General features: G+C 38.3%; 1 protein-coding gene across 1 annotated transcript in view; it reads right to left on the reverse strand.

Moving 5' to 3' along the window:
• LOC129949052 (uncharacterized) overlaps nt 1–23,870 on the reverse strand; it is a 176,961-nt gene that overhangs the window by 84,321 nt on the left and 68,770 nt on the right. The window contains 4 exon segments of the mRNA XM_056060263.1: nt 201–7,484; nt 8,500–8,742; nt 9,026–9,397; nt 11,903–12,034. Coding sequence (XP_055916238.1) covers nt 201–7,484; nt 8,500–8,742; nt 9,026–9,397; nt 11,903–12,034 — 8,031 coding nt within the window.

Genomic DNA, 23,870 nt, shown 5'->3' on the forward strand with positions numbered 1-23,870 from the left:
AGGCAAAAATATAAATAAAAAAAAAATAATATAAAAACATGCTAATCGATGGTAAGTAACCAAAAATTACTGGTCACAGGACTCCGGCAGTAGTATAGGAGTTAATTGTATTCCCAAGGTAGGCGGGGCATTAGTTTCTTAAGGTAACTATTTTTTTTGGCTTTGGGCTTTTCGAGGGTGTGATGAAGAAGGGTACTTACGTTTGCAGATGCTCTCCGAGCAATAGGTATTTGCTGGACAGTCACTGGTTACTTGACAGGGTGTTGGCAAGGGTTGACAACCTACAGCAAGATCAGATGGTAGGCCATCATAGCCATTGCGACAGAGACAGTTTGCAATGTGGCCCTTAGGTACACATTCGGCGTTGGGACCACATCTGGAATTTTCACAGACATCACGACATTTAGGAACTCCATTGAGAGTTCCACATTCGGCAGCTGGTGGGCAATCTTCGTTGGTTTGACATTCGACGGCTGTGCGACAGCCTTCATTGTAAGGGTCACCGACAAGTCCGATTGGACAGGTACATTTGAACGAACCCCTAGAATTACGACACCTAGCTCCGGGTCCACATGGGGCATCTTTACAATAATCAACGACGTCACAACGTACTGTTGGGTCTCCGGTGAAACCTGGTTGACAGTGACAGACTTGTTTGTGGTTCTCTGTCGTACAGAGGGCGTTATCTCCACAAGGTTGTCCAATCAAGCAAGCAATCTTACACATGTGGTTGTCACAAGTTTTGTCATTTGAGCAATCATTGTCAGAACTGCATTCGATCTTCCTGCAACCTGATTTTGGATCTCCGAAGAATCCTTCCTTGCATTCACAATCAGCATTGTGTGATCGAGCTGAACACTCAGCATTGCGACCACAAATAGCACGGCCAATACAGACATCTTGACAGTTAGCCCTTCCGAAGCTGTCCAATACACAGTTTTCATTAATGGCACAGTCTTCGTCTGTGCGACAAAGAACTTCCTTTGTGCAAATGTTGTTGTTGCAGAACTGGAATTCAGGGCAGCTAGAGTTGGATTTGCAGGTTGGTTGACAGACTCCCTGAATACACAACTGATCCGAAATACAGTCTCGGTTGGTGGTACACAGTGAGTTGCAAAGTCCATTGTTGCAAATAGTTCCCGATGGACATTGTGAATCCGCACTACAATATTGCAATGGAACACATCCAAGTTGTGGGTTTCCTGTTTTTCCAATGTCGCAGGTGCAAAGACCGACGTGGTTTTGAGCAACGCAACGAGCTTGGAGGCCACATGCATTTGGTAGTGAACATGGGTCTACACACTTGGCGTCTAGGCAGGTCTTTTCGTTGGAGCAGTCTTCGTTCTCTGAACACTCAATTTGAACACATTCGACACTAGGATCTCCACGAGTGTTTGGTCCACAAGAACATACGGCAGCATGAGCACGTGCAATGCAGTTGGCATTCTTTCCACATGCATCAGTTCTTTCGCAGGGATTTTTGCAACGTTGGTTTTGACAGCTAGCTGAATTGGGGCAATCAGCATCGGTGAGGCATTCGTTTGGATCTCGACAGCCTGTATGAATAGGATCGCCAATAAGTCCCTCAGGACAAGAACAGCTAAAGCTGCCTGGCAGGTTTTGACAAAAGGCAGTATGATGGCAGGGATTTGTTAGACACTCGTTGATATCTTCACAGGTTGAGCCTGCGTTAAGCAGTTGGTATCCATCATGGCATGAGCATGAGGCCTGATGTTCTAGCACTCGGCAAGTTCCCTTGCCACAGTCAGTTATATCGCAAGGATTTACACAGCGATTTGTTTCAGCATCACAGCTCTTATCTTGCGCACAATCATCACTGCTCACACATTCTACCTTGAAACACCCTACAGAAGTGTCATATGGGTCTCCAAGATGTCCAACTGGACACTCGCAGTTTCCTATTTGCTGGCTACTGTGACAAACTGCTTTTGGACCACAAGTTACTGTCAAACATGGGTCAGCACATTTATCATTGACACAGACTAAGTTCTCGGCACAATCAGCGTTCTTATAACATTCTTTAGGCTTGGCACATCCTTCTCTGCTGTATCCATCTCCAACTGTACCATCTGGGCACACACATCGGTATGATCCCGGAAGGTTTTCACAACGAGATGTTTTGTGGCAAGGTCCATCTGTGCATTCATCAATATCAGCACATCCGAATGGTGTTCCGATAAATCCTGTAGCGCACTTGCATTTTCCGCTAAGGCAAAGCTCGGTTGGTGGACAATCTGCATCGGAATCACAGCCTGGCTGGCAGGTGCCATCGTTGTTACAAATTTCGCCGGGCAAGCAGTTGTTGCTGGTGTAACACACCTTGGTACAGATATTGTTGTAGCAACGCTCACCAATCGCGCAATTCGAAGTTTTTTGACATGGCAGATTACACTGGTTGGCGATGCACATATGACCGGTGGGACATTGATTGGTTGCTTGACATTGGGAAGGTACTCGGACGCATCCCTGATCTGGTGTTGGATTGCCCTCGAATCCTTCTGGGCATTTGCATGAGCTTCGATGGTCGTGCATGTTGCACAGAGCATTCGGTCCACAGACTCCTCCTGTTTGGCAAGGATTGGCGCATTTGTTGTTGATGCATGATTTTTCGTTGCCACAGTCTTTGTTGGATCGACATCCAATTGAGCAAATTCCATCGAGACAAGCAAGCCCACTGGCACATTGGCTGTGATCTAGACATGGTACTACACAGGTACTTTGGAGACATTTTTCTCCCACTGAACAATCGTTAGAGTTGCGACAAGCAACACGGCATTGGCCATTGTAACACACTGCTCCACCACAATCGATGTCACTTTGACACTTGGAAACAGATCTTGTGCAACCATCTTTGGCCGATTCTCCGATGGGTTGGAATTTAACAGGACATGTACAAATGGCTTTACGGTTGACGACCTTGCAGTCTGAATTGACTCCACAAGCATTATCACATGGATCAACACATCGTCCACCGGAACACATTGAATTAGCTGGACAGTCTGCGTCTCCGTTGGGACATTGTCCCTCTGGACGACAACCTGTTTTTGTGGGTTCACCTACGAAGTTGGCCGGACAACGGCACACTGGTCCACTAGGAGACACTTCACATATGGCTGTTGGATGACATGTTCCGGGCGAGCATCCACCTACTGAAACACATTCCACTTCTGGCAGTGGGTTTCCCTTGTATCCAGGTGGGCATTGACAAATTGCACGATGATCGTCAGCAATACAAATGGCATTTTCTCCGCATGATTCTTCATCGCATACATCGTAGCAGGTGTGTGTCAAGCGGTTGCAGAGCTGTGTTGTCGGACAGTCGATGTTATAAACGCATGGAACGCTTCGACAACCCTGATAAGGATCGTATGGATCACCTGCAAATGGCCCTGGTGGGCATTGACATTGAGCCAAATGATTGTTGGTTATACAAATAGCTTTCGGTCCACACTGTACACTGTCGCAGGCAGGTTTGCACGACAAATTTTCTGATGGTCCTGTTCTTACACAAGCCTCGGACTCTGAACATTCAGCGTTCGTTCGACATTGGTTCTTTTGTACAGGTTGACATCCGTTGCGGTCGTTTGGATTTCCAACGAATCCTTGTAAGCATTCACATCTGCCTTGATGTTCACGAGCTACACAAATGGAGTTGGCAGGACATGTGAATTCAGAGCATATTGAAACACACTTAAGCACTCCCAGAACGTCCTGTCTGCAAGCGGCTTCTCCGTGACAGTCAGAGTCGTTTGTACAGTCTGGAATCGATGGTTTTTCACATGATGATGAAACTGGATTCCAAGTGAAACTATCTCGACAGCTACACACAGGATGACCATTTCCATCAATTTGACATAGTTCATTTGTTCCACATATGACCGTCGAGCAAAGATGAACGCAGGACATTTTACCTGTGGGCTCTGTATTACAGATAAATCCTTTTTCGCAGTCTTGATCTGTTTTGCAAAGATCATTGTCTTCGTTTGGTGGAATACTTCTTTCCGGTTGACATCCGGACTGAAGATTACTTGGGTTTCCGAAGTAACCATCAGAACATATACAGGTCGATCTATGATCGTCAGAAACACATAAGGCGTTTGGCCCGCATTGAATTTTGCTGCATGCATCAACGCACTTACGGAGACCTCGTCCAAGTTGGAAACAGATCTCCGACTGTTTGCAATCGGCGTCGTTGTTACATTGTCCACGAATTGTGCATCCGTTTTCTCTGTCATAGGGATCTCCTTGATAACCGAGTGGACATAGACATTGGCCTTCATTGCAGGCGGCTCTTGGACCGCAAGCTGCCTGGGCACATAGATCCTTACATTTTCCTTGGTCACAGCTAAAACCATCAGGACATTCCACATTTGGTCCACATTTGCACCCCGAAGGCTGCGAGCAGAAGGTTGCGTCAACAGGTTGGCAACTGCTAAATGGATCTCCAGCGAAGCCAGACATGCACAAACAGTCGAAACTTCCAGGTGAATTAAGGCAAACTGCATTTTGTCCGCAAGGTTTGTTTAAGCACTCATCAACGTCATGGCAGCCAATATATCCATTTCCGGTATAGCCTGGTGGACATTCACAAACAATACGAGCTCCATCAGAGTGGCATTCGGCATTGGAACCACAACTGTCTGGGCCGCATGTGGTCTTTTTCTGTGCTCCACACCCTTCGTAGGGATTTCCAGTAGTTCCGGGATTACAAGCACAGTAGCTGGCTCCATATCCATATTCACAATGAGCATTTTCTCCACAATCTGGTTCGCACTTGGCGTAAGACACTGGAGGCATGCAGACAAGGTCGGGGTTTCCAACGAAATTAGCTTCGCAGACACATTTTCCTGTCGATTTGTCACATATGGCTCCGATTCCACACACCACTTTCTCGCAGCGCTCTTTGCATCTTCCATTAATGCAGACCTGTGGGTCACTACATGGCCTGTTGGCTGAGCATTGATCAGTGTAGCAATTTCCTCCTGGGAATGGGTTTCCAAGGTAGCCCTGAGGGCACTTACATGTTGGTCCCTCTGAGGTGGGTATGCACTGGGCTCCTTCACCACATATGATTCCCTTGCATTGGGATATACACTCTCCATTGGGACCTTCCAAGTATCCCACACGACACCGACACCATCCCGCATGTTTTTCTGGTTCACAGAATGCATTTGAGCCACAGAGTAAACTGGTGCATGGACTTACACAGCTTCCATGGTCACAGGCCAAATTGTCGGCACAGTCTTCATTGACATTACAAGTAATCTTCACTGAACCTTCTTCGAGAATGCAACCACTCTTGTAGGGATCTCCGGTCAGGCCCTTGGGGCAGACACACTGATAGCCTCCCTTTTTGTTTACACAGTAAGCTCCATAAGCACATGGAGTCTTGGCACATTCGTCCTCGTCCACACAGCCCTGTAATGGATCACCCTTGTATCCAACTTCGCACATACACTGCGGTGGATCTGTTGGTGTGCACTTGGCATTGATTCCACACGGGAAGCGTTCACATGGACTCTTGCATTTATTCTCGTCTGATGGATCCAAAAAGAACGGAGGTGGACAAACGCACTCTCCTGGTTGCACACATTTCTCATTATTCCCGCATTCTCTATCGGCTGAACATTTTCTTTGAGCCGGAGAACAAAGTCCATTGTAGGGATCACCTTGATAGCCCTCAGGACATATACACGCATAACTTCCTTCATTGTTGATGCATTCAGCACCATAGGCGCAAATGTGCTGGCGTTCAGTGCATTCATTGACATCAATACAAGTTCCATCGCCAAGAGTTCTAAAACCTTTTGGACAGGCACAATAGCTCACGCCTCCTGCAATGCTTATACACTCTGAACCCTTGGGACATTTCTCGCCATTTGAACAACCAGACAATACACAACTATTACCAACCAGTTTGTATGGAGCTTGACATTGACACTCAGGAGTGTGACATTCGTCGCACACCTGGAATGGATTGCCATTGAAGCCCTGCGGGCAGCGACATTCATAGCTTCCTGGTAAATTTTTGCAAATGGCATTGACTCCGCAAGCAGGCTTACTTCTTAATGGTGAGCACTCATCTACATCTCGGCATTGGCCAGTCTGAGAATCTCTCTCATAACCTTGACGGCAAATACAAACACCGTTTCCAGTGTAACTATCTAGTACACAACTCTCCCCAGGGGAGCAAGGGTTGGAATCTGAACAGCTAAGAGGAACTTCAGTGATTTTGCACCCATCACGGTATGGATCACCAGTCGATCCTCCAGGACACTGGCATAGGTATCCTCCAGCTGTGTTTGTGCATACAGCTCCCGATTGACAAGGGTTTCCTTTGCACTCATCGATGTCATTGCAGCCTCCTGGTGTATTTGGTGCTCCAGTGTAACCCTCGGCGCAAAGGCATTGGGCGTTTCCATTAACCAACATGCAATGCGCATGAGCTCCGCAATTTAAAGCTTCACAAGGATGCCTGCAGTTGTTGCCTACATTTGGCTCTGGGCACAAACATCTCTGTTCATCATCGCACACACCATTTCCTGGGCAATCATCATTGGACTTACAAGCGACTATATTCACACAACGAACAGTAGCATCGGGATCAGCAATTGATCCTTCTGGACACTTGCAAGTGTATCCGCCTTCAACATTCAAACAAAGAGCTCCTATTCCGCATGTGTTTCCTCGAGCACACTCGTCAACATCGACGCACTTGGTGTTCGGATCTCCCGAAAATCCTGGTGGGCATGAACAGCTAAAAGCACCTGGGGAATTTGAACATGTAGCGTTTGTTCCACAACGTCCAGATGGTCCGATTGCTGGATCACATTCATCAATATCTACGCAACCAGCAGAGATGTCTTGAGGATTGAAGGTCCAGCCTTCTTCGCATATACAATAGGCTTCTGAGCCATCGGGCTTGCAATAAGCATGATCGCCACAGCGTACATCCTCACAGGGTTCCTTGCACGCTACCTTTGGTGGTTGTCCTACATAACCAGCATTGCATTCGCATCGATATGAACCGACTGTATTGATACATTGGGCCCTCTGGCCACATGCATCAGGTTGAGCTCGACACTCATCGACATCAACGCAACTCGATCCCTTCGCCTCAAATCCGTCCAAACAGAAGCATTGATTTTCAATACATTCGGCGTTATTCGTACAGTCAAAATTGGTTCGGCAAAGAATGTTGACGTCGACTTGCTCGCAAGCAATCTTTGGATCTGGTTTTCCGTCGAAGCCCTGCGGGCAGCGACAATTATATCCGGGTGATGCATTTTCACATATCGCATGATCTCCGCATGGTTTTTCCAATGTTGCACATTCATCAATATCCACGCATCCACGAAACGGATCACCAGTGAATTCTGCTTTGCACGTACACACAAAGCTTCCTATTGTATCCGTGCAGATGGCGTTCTCACCGCATGGATTGTCCTGGCATTCGTTAATATCTATGGATGGACAGGTAGACAAGGGTTGTGTTGCAAAATAAAGGGCCAGTCAAAAATTTAAAGTATATATTTTTGTTTTTTTTTGAGTTTGTTTTACTGTTTTTTTTTTGTTGAAGGATTAGGTTTTGTGTTAACAGTGGCAGAGAAAAATAATGCGACAGTAAGAAAAAAGTCAAGTCAAGAATACGACAGGAATTGAGAAATCAAATAACATGTATAAAATAAAATGGCGCCCAACAGAAGTTGGCTAATATTCAAAATCATGTTGAACTCATCTAATCTAAACATCTAGAAATCATCGACATAAGCCATCAATCAAAGTTTTTGTGGGAACTTGTAAATTTGAAAAAAATAAAAATAAAAACTGGCGCCCAACCGAAGACAGAGGCACTAAATAAAAAAAAGTTTTTCTTAATCTTATTAAAGATGGATTTAATGGCGGCCTACAAAACTTGTGAATTTTTGAATAGAAATGAAATTGAACTTATTTAAGACGAAAAGCTGGAATATGTCGTGTTTCCATTGGGCTTCTCCAAATCTGAAGAAAATGACAGCCCTATGATTCATCAAATGAGAACTTTGATAAAGAATATGAATTTTATACATGATTTGTTTTAAATGGCGCCATACGGAAGTTATGCATTCTGATCTTTTAATGTTGACTTTGAACAAGAATATGAATTTTATACATGATTTGTTTTAAATGGCGCCCAACATGCCCAACATGCATTTTTTGTCGATTGACTTTATGTGTGAACTGAATTCTGGAGTCGCATTACTTTAACCACCTCTGAAGTCTAAGAAGGTCCGGTAGAAGAGGGAAAAATATTTACAAAAGGATCATTTGATTTAAAAAAAATTAAATAGCGTGAAAAGCATTTTTGGAAAATAAGATTTGCTGAGCAGGATATAGTTATAGGGCAGGAGATGATTGAGTTTTGTATAAAATTTGGTCAAAGAAGTTTAAAGCTGCAGCAACAGCAGTCAACTTTTGCCGGGTTATTCAAATACTAACTTTCACAGTATAAATGTCCCTGACCACGGTATCCAGTCGGGCAAAGACACTTAAACGAGCCGGGGAAATTAATGCACTTTGCATTTAGCCCACATGAATTTTCACGGGCGCACTCATCCACATCAATGCAGTCCACATTGTCCTCGAGTTTGTAACCTTCAGAGCAGCGACACTCAAAGCCTCCAGCATAATTAACGCATTCAGCACCCAAGCCACAGGGATTGTTAGAGCATTCATCGACGTCTTTTAAGTCGATTTGAGTTTTTTTTTTGTTAAATTTTAGCATGTAAAATGTAATATGACGTCACACCATTTTTATATATGTATATTTTTTTTGTATTTGAATGTGTTTTATGAGTGTGAGAGTATAAATGCGATATAATCGAAGTCATATTTTTGATTTGTGTATATATCGATTGAGTGCAGTTGGTTAGGCGCAATGTTATGAAATTAGATAGCAAAATTAAAATTAATGCATTAAACCAATAACCACTAATTATAATAAAATAACAATTAAAAAACATACCTTCACAGCCTATAGCTGGATCACCCTGATATCCATCAGGACAGGAACACTTATAACTACCGTCAGTATTTAGACATTGGGCATTGCGACCGCATGGCAAACGGGCACATTCATCATCATCAACACATCCAGTCTCGGAACGTCCGTCACCTTCATAGCCTGGCGGGCAGTCGCAGCGATAACTACCTTCCAAGTTAGTACAGAGAGACCGAGGTCCGCATGATTTTGGATATGTACACTCATCCACATCGACACAACCGTCGAATGGATTGCCCAAGAATCCCTCGGGACATTCACACGTGAAGTTGCCAGGTGTGTTAATGCAATTGGCATTTTTACCACATGCATTTGGATTTCGACATTCATCGACATCTGCAAAAAAAGAAAGTAAACAATATAAAAGGTGTACAAATGTCTATTTTTTTTTAGTTTCGTTAAGTTTGACTTAAGTTTTAATTTAACGCTGTTAGGCTCACGTAACATATAAAATAAACATAGAAATTTAACTTATTTTCAAAAAGTAGAATCTTTCCTATTATTTTTGACGTTTGCTCGCATTGCACTGACAGATACCATTTTGTTTGACGTCTCGTCTCTATAAAAACCCTTTTTCAAACACAACCTTCTCCTTTTTATCATTTGGAATCAAACACCATTATTTTAATATATTTAATTTTGAAGTTCTATTTTAGAATTCTAAGCAAAGCTACATTCCATTTACCTGTCAAAAGTGACAGATTCGTTAAGTCTTATAAAAAAACAACATCGAATGGCAATTCCATCAACGTGTTTTAAATAAACAAGCTTCCCCATGATGATACAGGAGACCAAGAAACAATAACTTTTTCTCATGACATGACGACGACCACGTCCGCCTCTAGGGTCTTCAAACCCATTTCTACCATCTTTTCATTTAAAAAAAAAAGAGCCAACAGCCAAAAAACCTCTTTGATGAAGTATTTTTAACTTTTGAATTTTTGGGTTTATGCCAACCAAAATAAAAGGGTATCATCCTTTGAAACGAAAGAAAGAGTGATTATGTTTCCAGTCAAGGTCAGTTTAAAAGTTGTCGGCTCTTTTTTTAAGGTTTCTTCGTGTGTTTCCCTTTTTGGTTTTTTGGGGAATTCTTTAGAATCTAATTCTTTTTTTTTCTTACGCCTTAAATCATCAAACCTACATGTATGGTGCATTAGCCCAAGGCTAAAAATGTTAACTGAAATTCATGGAAACAATGCTGCTGGTGGCCATCAAGAAAAACGATCTGAATGCCGACATCGTCCTACACTACCGACTTCTTTTGCAAATGATATGGCGTGGTGGTTGATGAGTGATGTCATTTTTTCAATCACGATAACCAAAATTAACATGACATCACTTTTTCATTGATTTTATTTATGGTTAAAAGAGATTCACATTAAGATTAAATAGATTCACGTATAAATTAGCAAAATAAAGAATAAAAAATAGTTAATAAATTCTAAAATCAAGAATTAAGGTCAAAGGAAGACACAAGAGATTCACAAACAGAACTAAACCACAAGAGCTTGTATGTGCTGCTGTCACTCAAGAAGAACAAATATATGAATTTTAAATTCTGACATGTTGGTTTAGAATATTCTTATAAAAATTAATGACAGACTTTTGTTTTGAGAGGAGATAGAGGTACACGTAAGTGACATCAACTAATGGTAATTTTTTGTACGCCCACCTGTGATCATAATACCATATTTCTCTTCATCTTCAGCTATGGAGTGATCTTTACAATCGAAAAAAGGAATTTTGTAGTTTCGTTAAGTACTAAAATAACCTTCGTTCAAGTTTATTTAAACAGAAAACAGACGTCTTTACTTTAAAATCAAACGCAAACAAACAATTTTGCTAAAAGATATAAAAAAACATCCGTATTCCTAATTTAAGTAAACAAATAGAAGTCTAAAGTCGTGATTAATTAATATAACATACGCCTTAAAATTGAAGATTGAAAACCATTCAAAAATGGTTTTTGTGTTTCCTAGTTCTTGAAAATGTCATTCTTCTCTGCAAAATTATTATTAACAAACAAATCCACTTCTTCAATCGGTAATCAATCACAGAAAATCTAAATGAACAGGCCTTTTTTTTCATTTTATTTGACATATATAAAAAACAAAGATTTATTTGCGATATTTAATACAAATAAGCCCAATAATTCAATTGGTAATCATAGAAATTTTAAGTACTTAAATGAACAGAACTTTTTTCTCAATTGACATTTAATCATATCAAATTTTCAATTTGCCTCATCTGTCAAATAAATAAGATTTTTCTTCAAAATTTTAAACAAACAGACCCATTAATTCAATTGGTAATACAGAAATTGTGAGTACATTAATACATTAAATCAAATGAAATTTTAAATCTACCTTTTCTTAAGAAATGCATTCTAATTAAAATTATTGACAAACAAACCCATTTCTTCGTTGTTTGAAAATTACAGAAATTGAAAGTAAATGAACAGACCCATTTTTGTTCTCTTGTGACATTTATTCTTATTCTGCTTTTTCGGAAAGAAAGAATTTCACACCTAAACTAAAAACAAACGAACCCATTACTTTAAGTCTTAATCACAGAAACTTGAATTACATAAATGAACAGAACTTTCTTTACTAGTCGCTTGACACTTTAATCATGTAAAATTTACAATCTTTCTCTTCTGTAAAAAAATAAGATTTTTCTGTAAAATTAATGTAACAAATACACCGATCCCATGGTTATTTGGTAATCACACAAATTCTAATCAAATAAACAGACCTATTTCTTTTTTCTCGTTTGACATTCAATGATCTTCAATCTACATTTACTGTCAAAAAAAAATAAGATTTATGTTTTAAAACTCACCTGAACATAGAACTTCACCATCGCCTTCGTAGCCATCTTTACATTTGCACAAGAAATGTGCTGGTAAATTACAACATTCAGCATTTTCCACACAACGTGCAGCTATCGATGGATCTTGACATTCGTCAATATCTGAAACGTCAAAAAAAGAAAATTTATTTAAAAAAATGAAAAATGAAGATCGAAAAATCATTAAAAATAAATTAATCTATTCAAAGGAATTCCATTCCACTTCAAGGTGGTCGTTTCCTTCATATTCAATCTACATCTACATAAAGGTAAAAGAGCATAATTAATTAGAACCACAAAAGAACAACCGTTTCCTCTGCGGTATTGTTTTTTACAAATCAATTAATTATATTATTTCTAGTCATTGGAAAAAATGGGGGGAAATGGAATCTTAAGATTTTTTTTGTTTTCCTAAAGGTGGAGCTTTTTTTAAACAATAATAATTATCTCAGGGCAAACAATCAACTTAATGATCCAACGAACGACACAAGGGCAGAAATCCCATTTCAATTAGATAGACTTCGATTCGTTAAGTGGTATTTACTTGACAGGTGCGTAGTTAAGTTTTTGACAGTTAATTATGGTTCTTCTTTCAAAGGTTTCCCGGATTATAGGAAAATTAAATCACGATTATGGGAAATATTTTACCATTAAAGAAACAATATTGGAAATACTAAAAATTCTTAAACAAAAAGTGACATTTGATAATCTTAGGGGGACAATGGCTCCCATGTCACCTCTTCGGTGACCCATGCTTGTCGAAAGATACGCATTTTCAAAAGCGCGTGCGTGTAAACTGCAAATATACTTCGATTGATTTATAATTTTTCTTGCTAATTGTTATGGCTTTTTAACTTCAGCTACGCACATTGCACATTCAGTAAAAAATGTTAACAAAGGTCATCCAAAGCAACGGCTGTGCGGCATTCGTCGGCAATGCAGCGAAGCAATAACAACGTGCCGATGAGTAATGTCACATATTTGATGGCCAGGATGTCCCAGATTCAGAAGTTGACGGTGCATCGCGTCGCTCGTCGGCAAAACAAAGTTCATTTACATAATAAACTATGTCAGTCGACATGTTGGTCGGTAATGTCGGTGTGTCGCTGTCACTGCGCATATCTATGATATAGATTCATTTATATAGCATATACGCTATGCATCTATATGTGATGAGGAAAAATCTGTGTCAGAAAACTGCACTCCATCGCACAGTTATGCAACATGATCTCCAACCATCACCATCATTGGTTTGGTGAGCGCGCGATGTCGTTGCCACCTTGACTTAGTCTCTATCAATTCATATAACATGACAACATCAAAGCATCAGAGCTTCAGCTTCAGTTCCAACTCCAGCTATAACAGCAATAGCAACAACCAACAACTCATGTTGTATCTCCTAAAAACCGTAGCAAAGGTGCATCTAGATACGTGAACGAAGCCATGACTGACTAATGTACTTTAAATGAGAAGTGTCGCTGTCTTCGCGCTGCTGGCGCTGTTGGTTATGCAGTGCAATTCAACTTTGCGCGCAGCGCACTTACCCCGACATTGGGCCGGGGCAAAGAATTGGTATACTCGGTATCTTTCTATCTTTTTACACTGCAACCATATGACAAGTCGCGACGACAACGCACTTAGATACGTTTAGATTGAATTCAAGTGAGCTGCATCGATGCGTGACCTTTAGCAAGATGGTCATAGCCAATGCACTTAAAAGTGGCAGCAAAAAAAAGCACAAACAAAATTCTAGAACTATGGTGATTCTATAGCAAAAAGGTGTTTTATAGAATTCTGACGCTAGAGTTATCTTTACACCCGTTCAATTCAGAGATATACAGGTTTTCATCTTTAGCACTGTTAAATGTTAAGACAGGTTTAGTTATTTTTATTTTCTTCATCTTATGTGTACTTAGATGAGATTAGATGATCGCACTGAAGCGGTGCATTGTTTATGTATTTTGCAGTAGATTGTGGATTTGTTGGTTGGTTCTGTCAGATCAGAAATGTCAGATATTTAATTTCAATTAAATATAGGTGGATTGTTGAGGCGGCAGAGGGCGCTCGTGTAATAATAGCGGATTTTAGCTTCACTGATCAAACGGATTATTAAAATTGTTTATTGTATTGTTACAATGGGCATAAAACAAGTTATTTTTAATTATGACAGTTCATGTGACGCAAGTGTCATTATAAATACTGTCATTATGTTTGATTTTATAGTGAATCTATTAGATAACACTTAAGGTGGTTAGCACACGTTTTAAGAGATGGAATCTTTAGAATGATACGATCGGGATTTGTCACCAGTAATTCGTGATGAAAATGTTTGAAGAGAGTTTTTTTCAAAATAACTATAACAGTAAGTGTTAACGTTTACTTAACAACATTAATAAAACAATTTGTAAAATATACTCTTAATTGACTTGTCAGAATTCTAATGATTTGAAAAATTATTATAATATTCACGGAATTAGGAGGTGTTACCGATCCTTATAACAGATATGGTTTGTCATTTTAAATTTAGAAAAGGGAGTGTAGATTTTGAGGCATCATTTCATTGACAATTTCAAACTGTCAAAAGAAACTTTACTTGTCAAACAATTTGACAACTGATACTCAACAAATTGATAATCTCTCTGAATATCAAATTTAAGGACCAGTTTGTAACTTAAATCTTTTAAAAGAATAGCAAAGCAGACATTTTAAATAAAAATATGTTTCATTAACATGAATATAAGTTGTTAAAAAGCAGTGGTGAGTTTTGTTTTCGCTATTAAATGCTTTTGTTTGCTGTTATTGATACATTCAGCATTTTAATTAGGTATTTTTGTATCCAGCCGCATCTGTCACCACGCACTGCGTCGTGTAATTTGCACCCATTGATATGATGTGCTCATAAATTAGAACTTTATTTCTAAACACGTCTTCAGGCATTGTCATCTATTAACTGCTGTCACATTTTTTTAACTTATTTTACAGATTCTGCAAAATCTTTTGCTGCCGCCGCGCCGAGCCGTTTAGTTTTCACCTACCCTTATATGTGATCACTTATCAGCAATAGAATTTTATTTCTGAACACGTCTCAAAGACCTATCATCTATTGAATGGTGGCAAAGTGACATATCATTGGCTGTCACATTTCAAGTTGTTCTTTAAATCATAAAACAATTATGGTTTTTTAATAACCATTTTATTTTTATTAGATTTTTTTCAAAATTCCATTGCCGGACAGTTTGCACCTATCATTGTATAATGACTTTTAGAATTGTCTATCTGAACACGTTCCAAAATGCTAGTATATTATCTATCATATTCTACACCCTCTGTCATTGATTCGATTTTACTTTTAACCTTTTTTCCCGGATTCTGAAATACATATCTTTCGCTGGATCCTATTACGCACCCATCTTATTTATTTTATTTCTGAACACGTCCTAATGAGCTGTCAAACTAATGTCACAATGACTTTTGCAGTCCCAAAGATTCCGTTTGTTTATTTTGATTACTAATCTTTATATTGAACTTTAGCTTGTCAAAGTTGACATTTATTTTCGTTGCGCAACTGGTTCCTGTAATTTTGAAGGAAAAAATAGAAAAGTCTTGTGATTCTAAGAATAGAAACAAAATTACAATTCAACACTTAACACACATGCATATCAATCGACTTTATTTAAACCTTCCAATTATGTTATTTCTGAAACTGATTGTTTTGAATATCTTCTAAACGAGTACCTGTAGAAGGTATTATTAATTCTTCATTAACCATGTCATGGGAGCAATTTACATATCCCTAGATCTTCACTTTACTTCTACGATGGCCAGACAACTCGATTGATGCTTCTTTTAAACAAAAATAAAATAACAAAAAAAAAAAGTAACCCCTTTTGATTGCAACGATTAGCTGCACTCTTGTAACTGATCAAAAATAAACACCAATCTGTAGACCTTCACATCTTCTCTCGGGATCTTCAAGTTCGTTTCTACCCTGCGCCTGCTGCCTGTCCCTTGTGTGTTGCTGCTTCAATTATACACATTCGTAATCCATTAAACCCTATTTACAATCCAATTTGATTGATTCGATGCGCACACAGCATCAGAATGGGTACACTCAAGTCCAGCATCCCTTTTCTCTGGCCCTTTTGAGGATCTGGAATATGGGATCATCGATCGTTTTGCCTGTACGGTGTGCACTCGAATGAACAACACTTAGTTCACCTGTGTCCATCCACAGGGAAATCATGGATCATAGAAATAAAAATAAGGGAATTGGACAATTTTTGTTTTGTTTCTGAGAAACCGAAAAGTGAATCTATAGGCATTACTTGAACACGAAATCCCAAGTCCAACAACCGAATGCTAAGTGACCTATATCATTTGTGGATAATCCACCATTCATCTAGGAGGCACAAAAGTGAAGAAGAAAACAAACCACTTGACACGCAGAACGGACTGTGGTAACCTTCCGGGCTGAATGGCTGGAGCGAGCAATCAAAATAAAAACGAAACAATGCAACAAGTTGAATGGTTGGTCATTTAAGAGTCACGCACTATCATCACAGCGCAAGGCAACGATCGTACTTCGTACCGTTTAGGAGTCTTTTTGTGGGATCTTGAGAAAAACGAGTCGTATCTAGTCAAAGTAGATGCTTCAAACCGATCGACCTTTACGAGTCTTCCTTGGAGTTATTTGAGTGTGGGAGATCTTTTGGCGGATATCTACAGCGGTATCGCCACCACCGCGTCAGCAGCGTGTGCGCAATAGAGATAAACATAACCGTTGTGTTGTTAAAGAAAAAGGATTTCATACACAACATGAGAATCTACTCAAGAGTGCGTGCGCCATCATCAGACATCAAGTTGCTTCAACTTCGCATGATGCGTCTTTTTTTTTGTGATTGTTCTTCCTGTTCTTGTTGTGATATTCTTCTGTCGATAAACGGTTCTCATCTATCTTCTTAGGGCTACAGAAGATGAAGACAAAGAAGAAGCATCAAAATGAAGAGGTGAACAATAATGTCAGACATTATTATTTTGACAGTTGTTCATCAGTTACAGAAATAAAACCAAAGAAAAGGGGGAGGAGGTATTGGATGTACTAAAAAGATTGTCTTCTTCCATGACAAGCTGGTTTGTAAGTTGGGATTGCATGCTCTAGCCCGATCATACTATGATGAAGATATATTTCAGGGAATTGCATGAGGACTTTAGTACATATAGTTTATGATGAGGATGACGATGAAAAAGATGAAGTCGAAGTCGAAGTTGAAGTCGGAGTTGGAGTCGAATCATCATTAGGTGAAGAAATCATGTGATCTTGAATTGTTTCTTAGGTTATGCTTGACTTTTGCTGTTCATGTCGTTGTTGTTGTTGTTATTATTAACCTCAAGGCATTATCATCATGCAGTCGTTATACCGTTGCAAAGAATCGAGTCCAATGACCAAGACCACAGCGAGATAATGCTTCAAGTGCAATTATGACACTTCATGGTGGTGCACGTTCCATTATTTTGGTTTTTGCTTCGGAGCAAGGGAGGGGGTTTGTTTTTGTGTTCCGCTCTCACATTCGACAAAGTGGCAATTAAATTATGATTTTTTCCGGCGTCTAAATAGTCTAGGTAGAAGATTTAGTGAGCTCTGATGAAGTTACCCACTAATTATAAGGCTTAAAATCAATGTCTTTTACAAGAGGCATATAATTGAGACTGAAGCGCCATTAAACCTGATTTCGTACAAAAAAAGAAACTAAGAAAGTCATTATTGCTAAAGTTTGCAATTCTAAGCTTTTGAGAATCAAAAAGAAGCATACAAGTCAAGGATTGAAAAATGATTGCTGCTTCATATTTTGGTCCTTCGACCTGGATTTAAACTACTTTGAGCTTAAATACCTCAATTTTTAAAACTCAGCTCAAAAAACAAGAATTCCTACTCACAATTAGAGATTTGAGAGTTTTTAAATTGTATGTTTCACTATTTTCTCAATCCAATTATTCGAACTCTTCTTTTCCGTTCGATTGAAACGATTTAAATTCCTTGTCACTCGATTTCCGTGACAAAATTTCGTTTCCATCCATCAAATCAAAATCATTCTACCTACAGATTGAACCTCTCTAGATAACGAAGTGCATACTTGTAGCTCTTCAAGTAAAATCAAATTCATCCAATTAGTGCTTTCAAGCAAAGAGCTCAAGATTCAAATCTTATTTATCTTTATGCGAGAACTCTCCACAACAAGAAAGACCTTAATCAATCTACAATTCTTTCTTCATGCGATTCCTAATTTCACATGCAGAAAACTTTTCATGATCTTCAACCTTCTTCTAATCCGATCATCTAAACAAATACAATAACAACAACAAACCTAACAATAGTTACAAAAGCAGAAGTTTTTTTTGTTGTTGTTGTTAAGATATATCAAGGAATGAAAGACCGTTGGATTTGTTAACATTCTTAAAGGCATCATCGTCATCATTATCATGGCTAGGTATATAGTGAGGTACAATGACCCATCAGAGGTAAACAACCAATCTAACGAGTGTTCTTCAGAACGTTCTGATGTTTGCTGCCCCATCATCATCTTCATCATCATTAACGAAATTTTTCCAGCTTCATCGAGCAAAGTTGAACAAAAATATATCTTGGACAAAAAAAAAAAACAAAAAGATCAGAAACGAAGACGAAAACCCGACGATTGAAGCAAAATCACTTTCCTTTGAGAGATTCTTTCGGTGAAGCATCAGCGAGTGAGCGAGCGTCTCGGTATAGAACCCTGATGATTGTTGGGTTCTTACATGAAATGGAATTCCATGTTCACAAGTTCAAATTGAAATCCTTTTTCAATCATCGCCCCATCGCCATCATCATCATCATTATCATCAGCAACATGATCGTCATCATCTTCGTCGTCGTGGTTGTTGTTGAACGTGCTTATCGTCATGCTCAGCTCTGCGATCTCAAGACTCACAAACAACAGAGGGAAGACCTCAAGTCGACCTTTAGTCGTCGTCGTCGTCGTCGTAGTCATCCTCGTCGCCCGTCTTTTTGGCATGATCATCTCTCTCTTCGAAGACATCATGCAGCTTTATGTATGTGCTTTGCTTTGCTGTGCAAGTTCAAGAAGTTCCAAGATCCGAGGTTCTTCTGTGCATTTTGATTCTATGCTCACTTCGACGATAGACATCACGGAAGAAGAAAATATTATTTCTGCTCCAATAGACACAAATGTACATGGAAAACTCGAGCTATATAGAGTCACTAACAGCCAGCAAGTCCCATCATCAACGGAACGAACCAACATATGGTTTGGAATGGTGTATGGACGAAGTCAAGGGATAAAGAGTGCAATGGTTTAGTTTCAAAGTTTGAATTCTTTTTTCTGCTAAGCTTCCTCTGATTCTTCCTCTGCTGCTGCTGCTGGACGACTGCCTTTGTGTTATGCCATCATTGGCATTGTATTGCCATGGAATTCCCATTCCATTAACCTCGTAAGCCTAAGCTCTGTTGTGTTGTCTTCGTTTTATGTGAAGCTGTAGCTGAAAAGAAGCAGCAGCACTAACAGCAATAGCAACAGCTTAACGCTCCTGAAGCCTGAAAGTTATGTGGCATGCATGGTCATAGAACGTATGTAGAAGTTGAATTTTTCTTCCTTGCTGCTCTATAGTAAGACTCTTCCTAACAATAAACTCTTTTTCTTCTTCGTTGATCGCTGTTGAGTCGTCTATTATGATGATCATACTGCTTCTTCTACTGATGATGATGGCAATGGTTTTGCTAGAAAAGAAAACCAGCTACAACAAAAACACGAAGAAGAACCCAGAAGACCTATGGCAAAAATATAAGTCGAAGCAGCAAGAAGCAACAACCAGCAGAAGAAAAAGAAGAAGAAGAAGAAGTACCAACAGCAGCTAGAGAAACAACGTCAGTAATGTGGAAAATGCGCATAGAAAGGGAGATCATTGCCCTTAAGTGAAGCATGGCTCTTTTTTAGCTTCAAAACGGCTGCTTCTTCTTCTACACTGTACTACTATACCATATTACTTCTTTTGCTGCTTCAATCTACAAATGATGTTGATGATGATGATGATGATGGTAAAGTTGGTTGTTGTAGAGTCTTAGTGGTGTTAGTCTTGAAGAAGTAGTTTGGGTATTTATCTATCTTCTTGGCCTTTCAACGCAGACGTTGTCGAAGATGGTTTGCTTTGGTTGCTTGCAATTTTTTGTTGTTGTTGTTGATGCATTTTTCTTCGATTTATTTTTTCCTCTTTCTCTCTTTAAACTGATTTAATCGATTGTTTGGCTCAGTAGGGAGTCATAGGTATTGATAAAGGTATAGGGGAGAGAGTTCATAGTATAGTATGAATATTATAGAAAAATGTCGATAGAATCGAATTATATTCTGAGGGCAAAAATACCTGAAAATTGTGGTTTTATTTGCTCTGTTTTCGGAAATAAACAAAATAATCAACAAGCATCAACATTTTAAAAAGTATTAAAAGAAAAAGAAGAAGTTCTACAGTTCTAGCAAAAAGGAACAACTCACATATCAACTTATTCCAAAACTGTCAGTAAAGTAGTGAAACACATATGAGCAAATATTATTGATCGGACAAAACTACAATGAAGCTTAACAATCCACTTGAAAAATGTGACACATAAAGAAAAATATGTCACTTTTAATCTGCCAAATGTGCAATTCTAGACTTAGAGTGACAGGGCAGCCATTTTTAATCTGTGACAGTTGAAGCAATATGTTACTAGAACTATTTAGACAAGAAGATATACATCTTCAAACAATAGTCAACAAGGAACAACATTTCAAAAAGTATTAAAAGAAAACGTTCTCCAGTTCTTGAAAAAGGAGCAACTTACATAGTAACATTTTAAACCCATTTCAAAACTGTCGGTAAAGTAAGCTTGACAATCCACTAGAAAAATGTGACTTTTAATCTGTCAAATGTGCAATATCAGACTTAGAATGACAGGGCAGCCATTTTTAATTTGTGGCAGTTGAAGCAATATGTTACTTGAACTATTTAGACAAGAAGATATACATCTTCAAAAAATAGTCAACAAGCAACAACATTTTAAAAAGTATAAAAAGAAAAAGTTCTCCAGTTCTAGAAAAGGAACAACTCACATAGTAACAGTTTAAACTTATTTCAAAACTGTCGGTAAAGTAGTGACACAAATATGAGAAAATATTGTTGATCGGATAAAACTGCAATGAAGCTTGACAATCCACTAGAAAAATTTGACTTTTAATCTATCAAATGTGCAATATCAGACCTAGAATGACAGGGCAGACATTTTTAATATGTGACAGATGAAGCAATATGTTACTAGAACTATTTAGACAAAAAAATATAAAAAATAAGTAAAATAAATTGGGTGGCGCAACAGTCCTACTAGGACCTAGTGACTGACAACTCTTAACCATTCCTGTGTGCTAGTATTGTTATCAGGGATGGAAAGGACCTACAGTTTTAAGCCGAACCCGAACGGCAAATTTGAGAAAGCATTTCATGACAAAAATTAGTCTTGGCGGCTTTGTCAATTCCCATGAAAAAAACTTTAGGAGGCATAGGCAGAGATCGAACCGAAGACCTCTTCCTGACAATCCATCGCACTAACCAAGAAAAAGAAGAAGTTCTACAATTCTAGCAAAAAGGAACAACTCACAAAGTAACATTTTAAACTAATTTTAAAACTGTCGGTAAAGTAGTGAAGCAAATATGAGGAGATATTGTTGATCGGATAAAACTGCAATGAAGCTTGACAAACCATTAGAAAAGTGTGACTTTTAATCTGTCAATTGTGCAATATCAGACTTAGAATGACAGGGCAGCCATTTTTAATTTGTGACAGTTGAAGCAATATGTTACTTGAACGATTTACACAAGAAGATATACATCTTCATTGTTATAGCACTTCATTGTCTTCTTTTATAACGCTTCATAGATTGATCACTAGATTACTCTGCTATTAAAAAGAAATATCCCCATTTATTACTCAATCAATTGCTGTTCGATGACAGCATATTAAGAAAACACTTCTTGTCTTGTCTTGTCGTCCATGAAGTTCACTGTCCCTATCGAATACCTTAAGTTTTGTATTCTTCATTTTTTTTTTCTTCAAAGTCATAAACTGCAAGAAAAATTCATATTCAGAAAACGTCTTGTGTTAATTAAATTTCAACCTATTAACAAAATCTTATCTGTGGTCAAGCATCAAAAGAGCGAGATAGAGAGATAGGTATGCTTCAGCTGCCAATTAAGATAAGATCCTTCATTTAGGATGGACCAAAGAATAAGGAATATCCATAATCATTGTGTTGCTTGCTTCACTACTTCACTGCTTCAATTTTTCATTTTTTAATGGACTTTTGCAAAAAATAAAAAAAAAATAAGTCTGCTTTACCTATCTCTCTCTTTCTTTCTTTTTGAATCTCTCCCCCTCTTTCTTAACTTCGTATGTCATAATTTATGACCAGATTGAATAAAGGGCCGAAGTACAAAATTACTTATCAACAGGTAGGCAGGTTTATGCTTTACAACAAGTTGCTTCTGAAAACCAAAATAAAAAAGCGAAAAACAATATAAATGACCAACCAAAAAAAGAAGACTGTCATCATCTTCATCATTGTTGGCTTTATACAAAAATATCTACCGTTGCTATATCATTATTAACGGAAAAAAAATGAATTATACTTCATTGAAGTTTAATGGTTTGCATATTAATTACGAACACGATACTGTTATGTAATGCATACTTGTAGCTTCAGTAGAGGCAGAGCCTTAGCAGTGGAGACTTATTGTGATATTCATATATTTTGAATTTTTTATTTATTATTTTTTTCTTTAAGGAATTTATGTACAAATTTTGATAGAACGGTAAAGGGTTAGAAAAACAACAACTCTCCACAGCCGAATATACCTTTCAGAGACTAGATTAATTTGCTTGGAATTATAATATTTAAAAAGCTTCTTAAAATAGTCTTAGAAATGTGTCGCTATGATAGATACCAATATCGAAAAATGTGCCAAGAATTCTCAAACAGCTGAAGAAGAGCGAAGAACTTAGCTATCAAATTAAATCTGAAGACACTCTTTAAAAGTCAAACTAATACCGCTTTTCCCAAATCAATGTTTCAATGCTAAAAGCCTACTTTAGTTTTTCCATGTTTCATTCAAATTCAAATGATGAGGGTTAAGAAATACTCCTATTAGTAGGCAATCTATTTTTATTACAAAATTCTCTTTGGTCCTTCGACCCGGATCAATGTGAATAAAAGTGATATTTTTAGCTCTTTTAGACTTGAAACTTGCAGATAATGGAGCAGAATTCAATTTGTGGTTTAATCTAAAAATTGTCCGATGTTTTAGTTTTAGCAAAAAAGAAGATACTAAAAGAAGATCTCGATTTATTTCATCTGGCTCACTAAACCACATTTACCTTTTAACATAAATTTCAACTATCTAATTCTCCTCCTCCTCAAAGTGGCAAAGACAAAAAAAGAGAGAGCTTATCAAAGTAAATATCTTGAAAACAGAACAGAACCATTGAGACTGAAGCCTAATCTAAGTCGACATTCCAATCAAGCGATAAAACTTATTCGTAGAGCTTCAACAACAAAAATAAATTTAACAAAATTTGCATATACGCGTATTTTTCTTTAATTTTTTTTATTCGTTCGTTTGCATTCTAAAAATAAAATTTAAACCATCGATGATATTTATATAAAATATATGTAAGCTAAAGCATAATCTTTGTTCCTTTGAAAAGATTGCTTCAGATCAATTGGGAAGATTTTCATATTATAGAGAATGAACAGCTTACGCGGTGGAAGGTATGGAAGAACCATTGGTAAGACAATTGAACGACGCATGTGCGGTGACCTTTATCGATCCGTAAAAGGTTTAGTTTCTTAAGTCTTATTTTTTCTCTCTCAAGAGGAAAAAA

Source organism: Eupeodes corollae, chromosome 3 (genome assembly GCF_945859685.1).
Source record: "Eupeodes corollae chromosome 3, idEupCoro1.1, whole genome shotgun sequence".
NCBI classification, from domain to species: domain Eukaryota; kingdom Metazoa; phylum Arthropoda; class Insecta; order Diptera; family Syrphidae; genus Eupeodes; species Eupeodes corollae.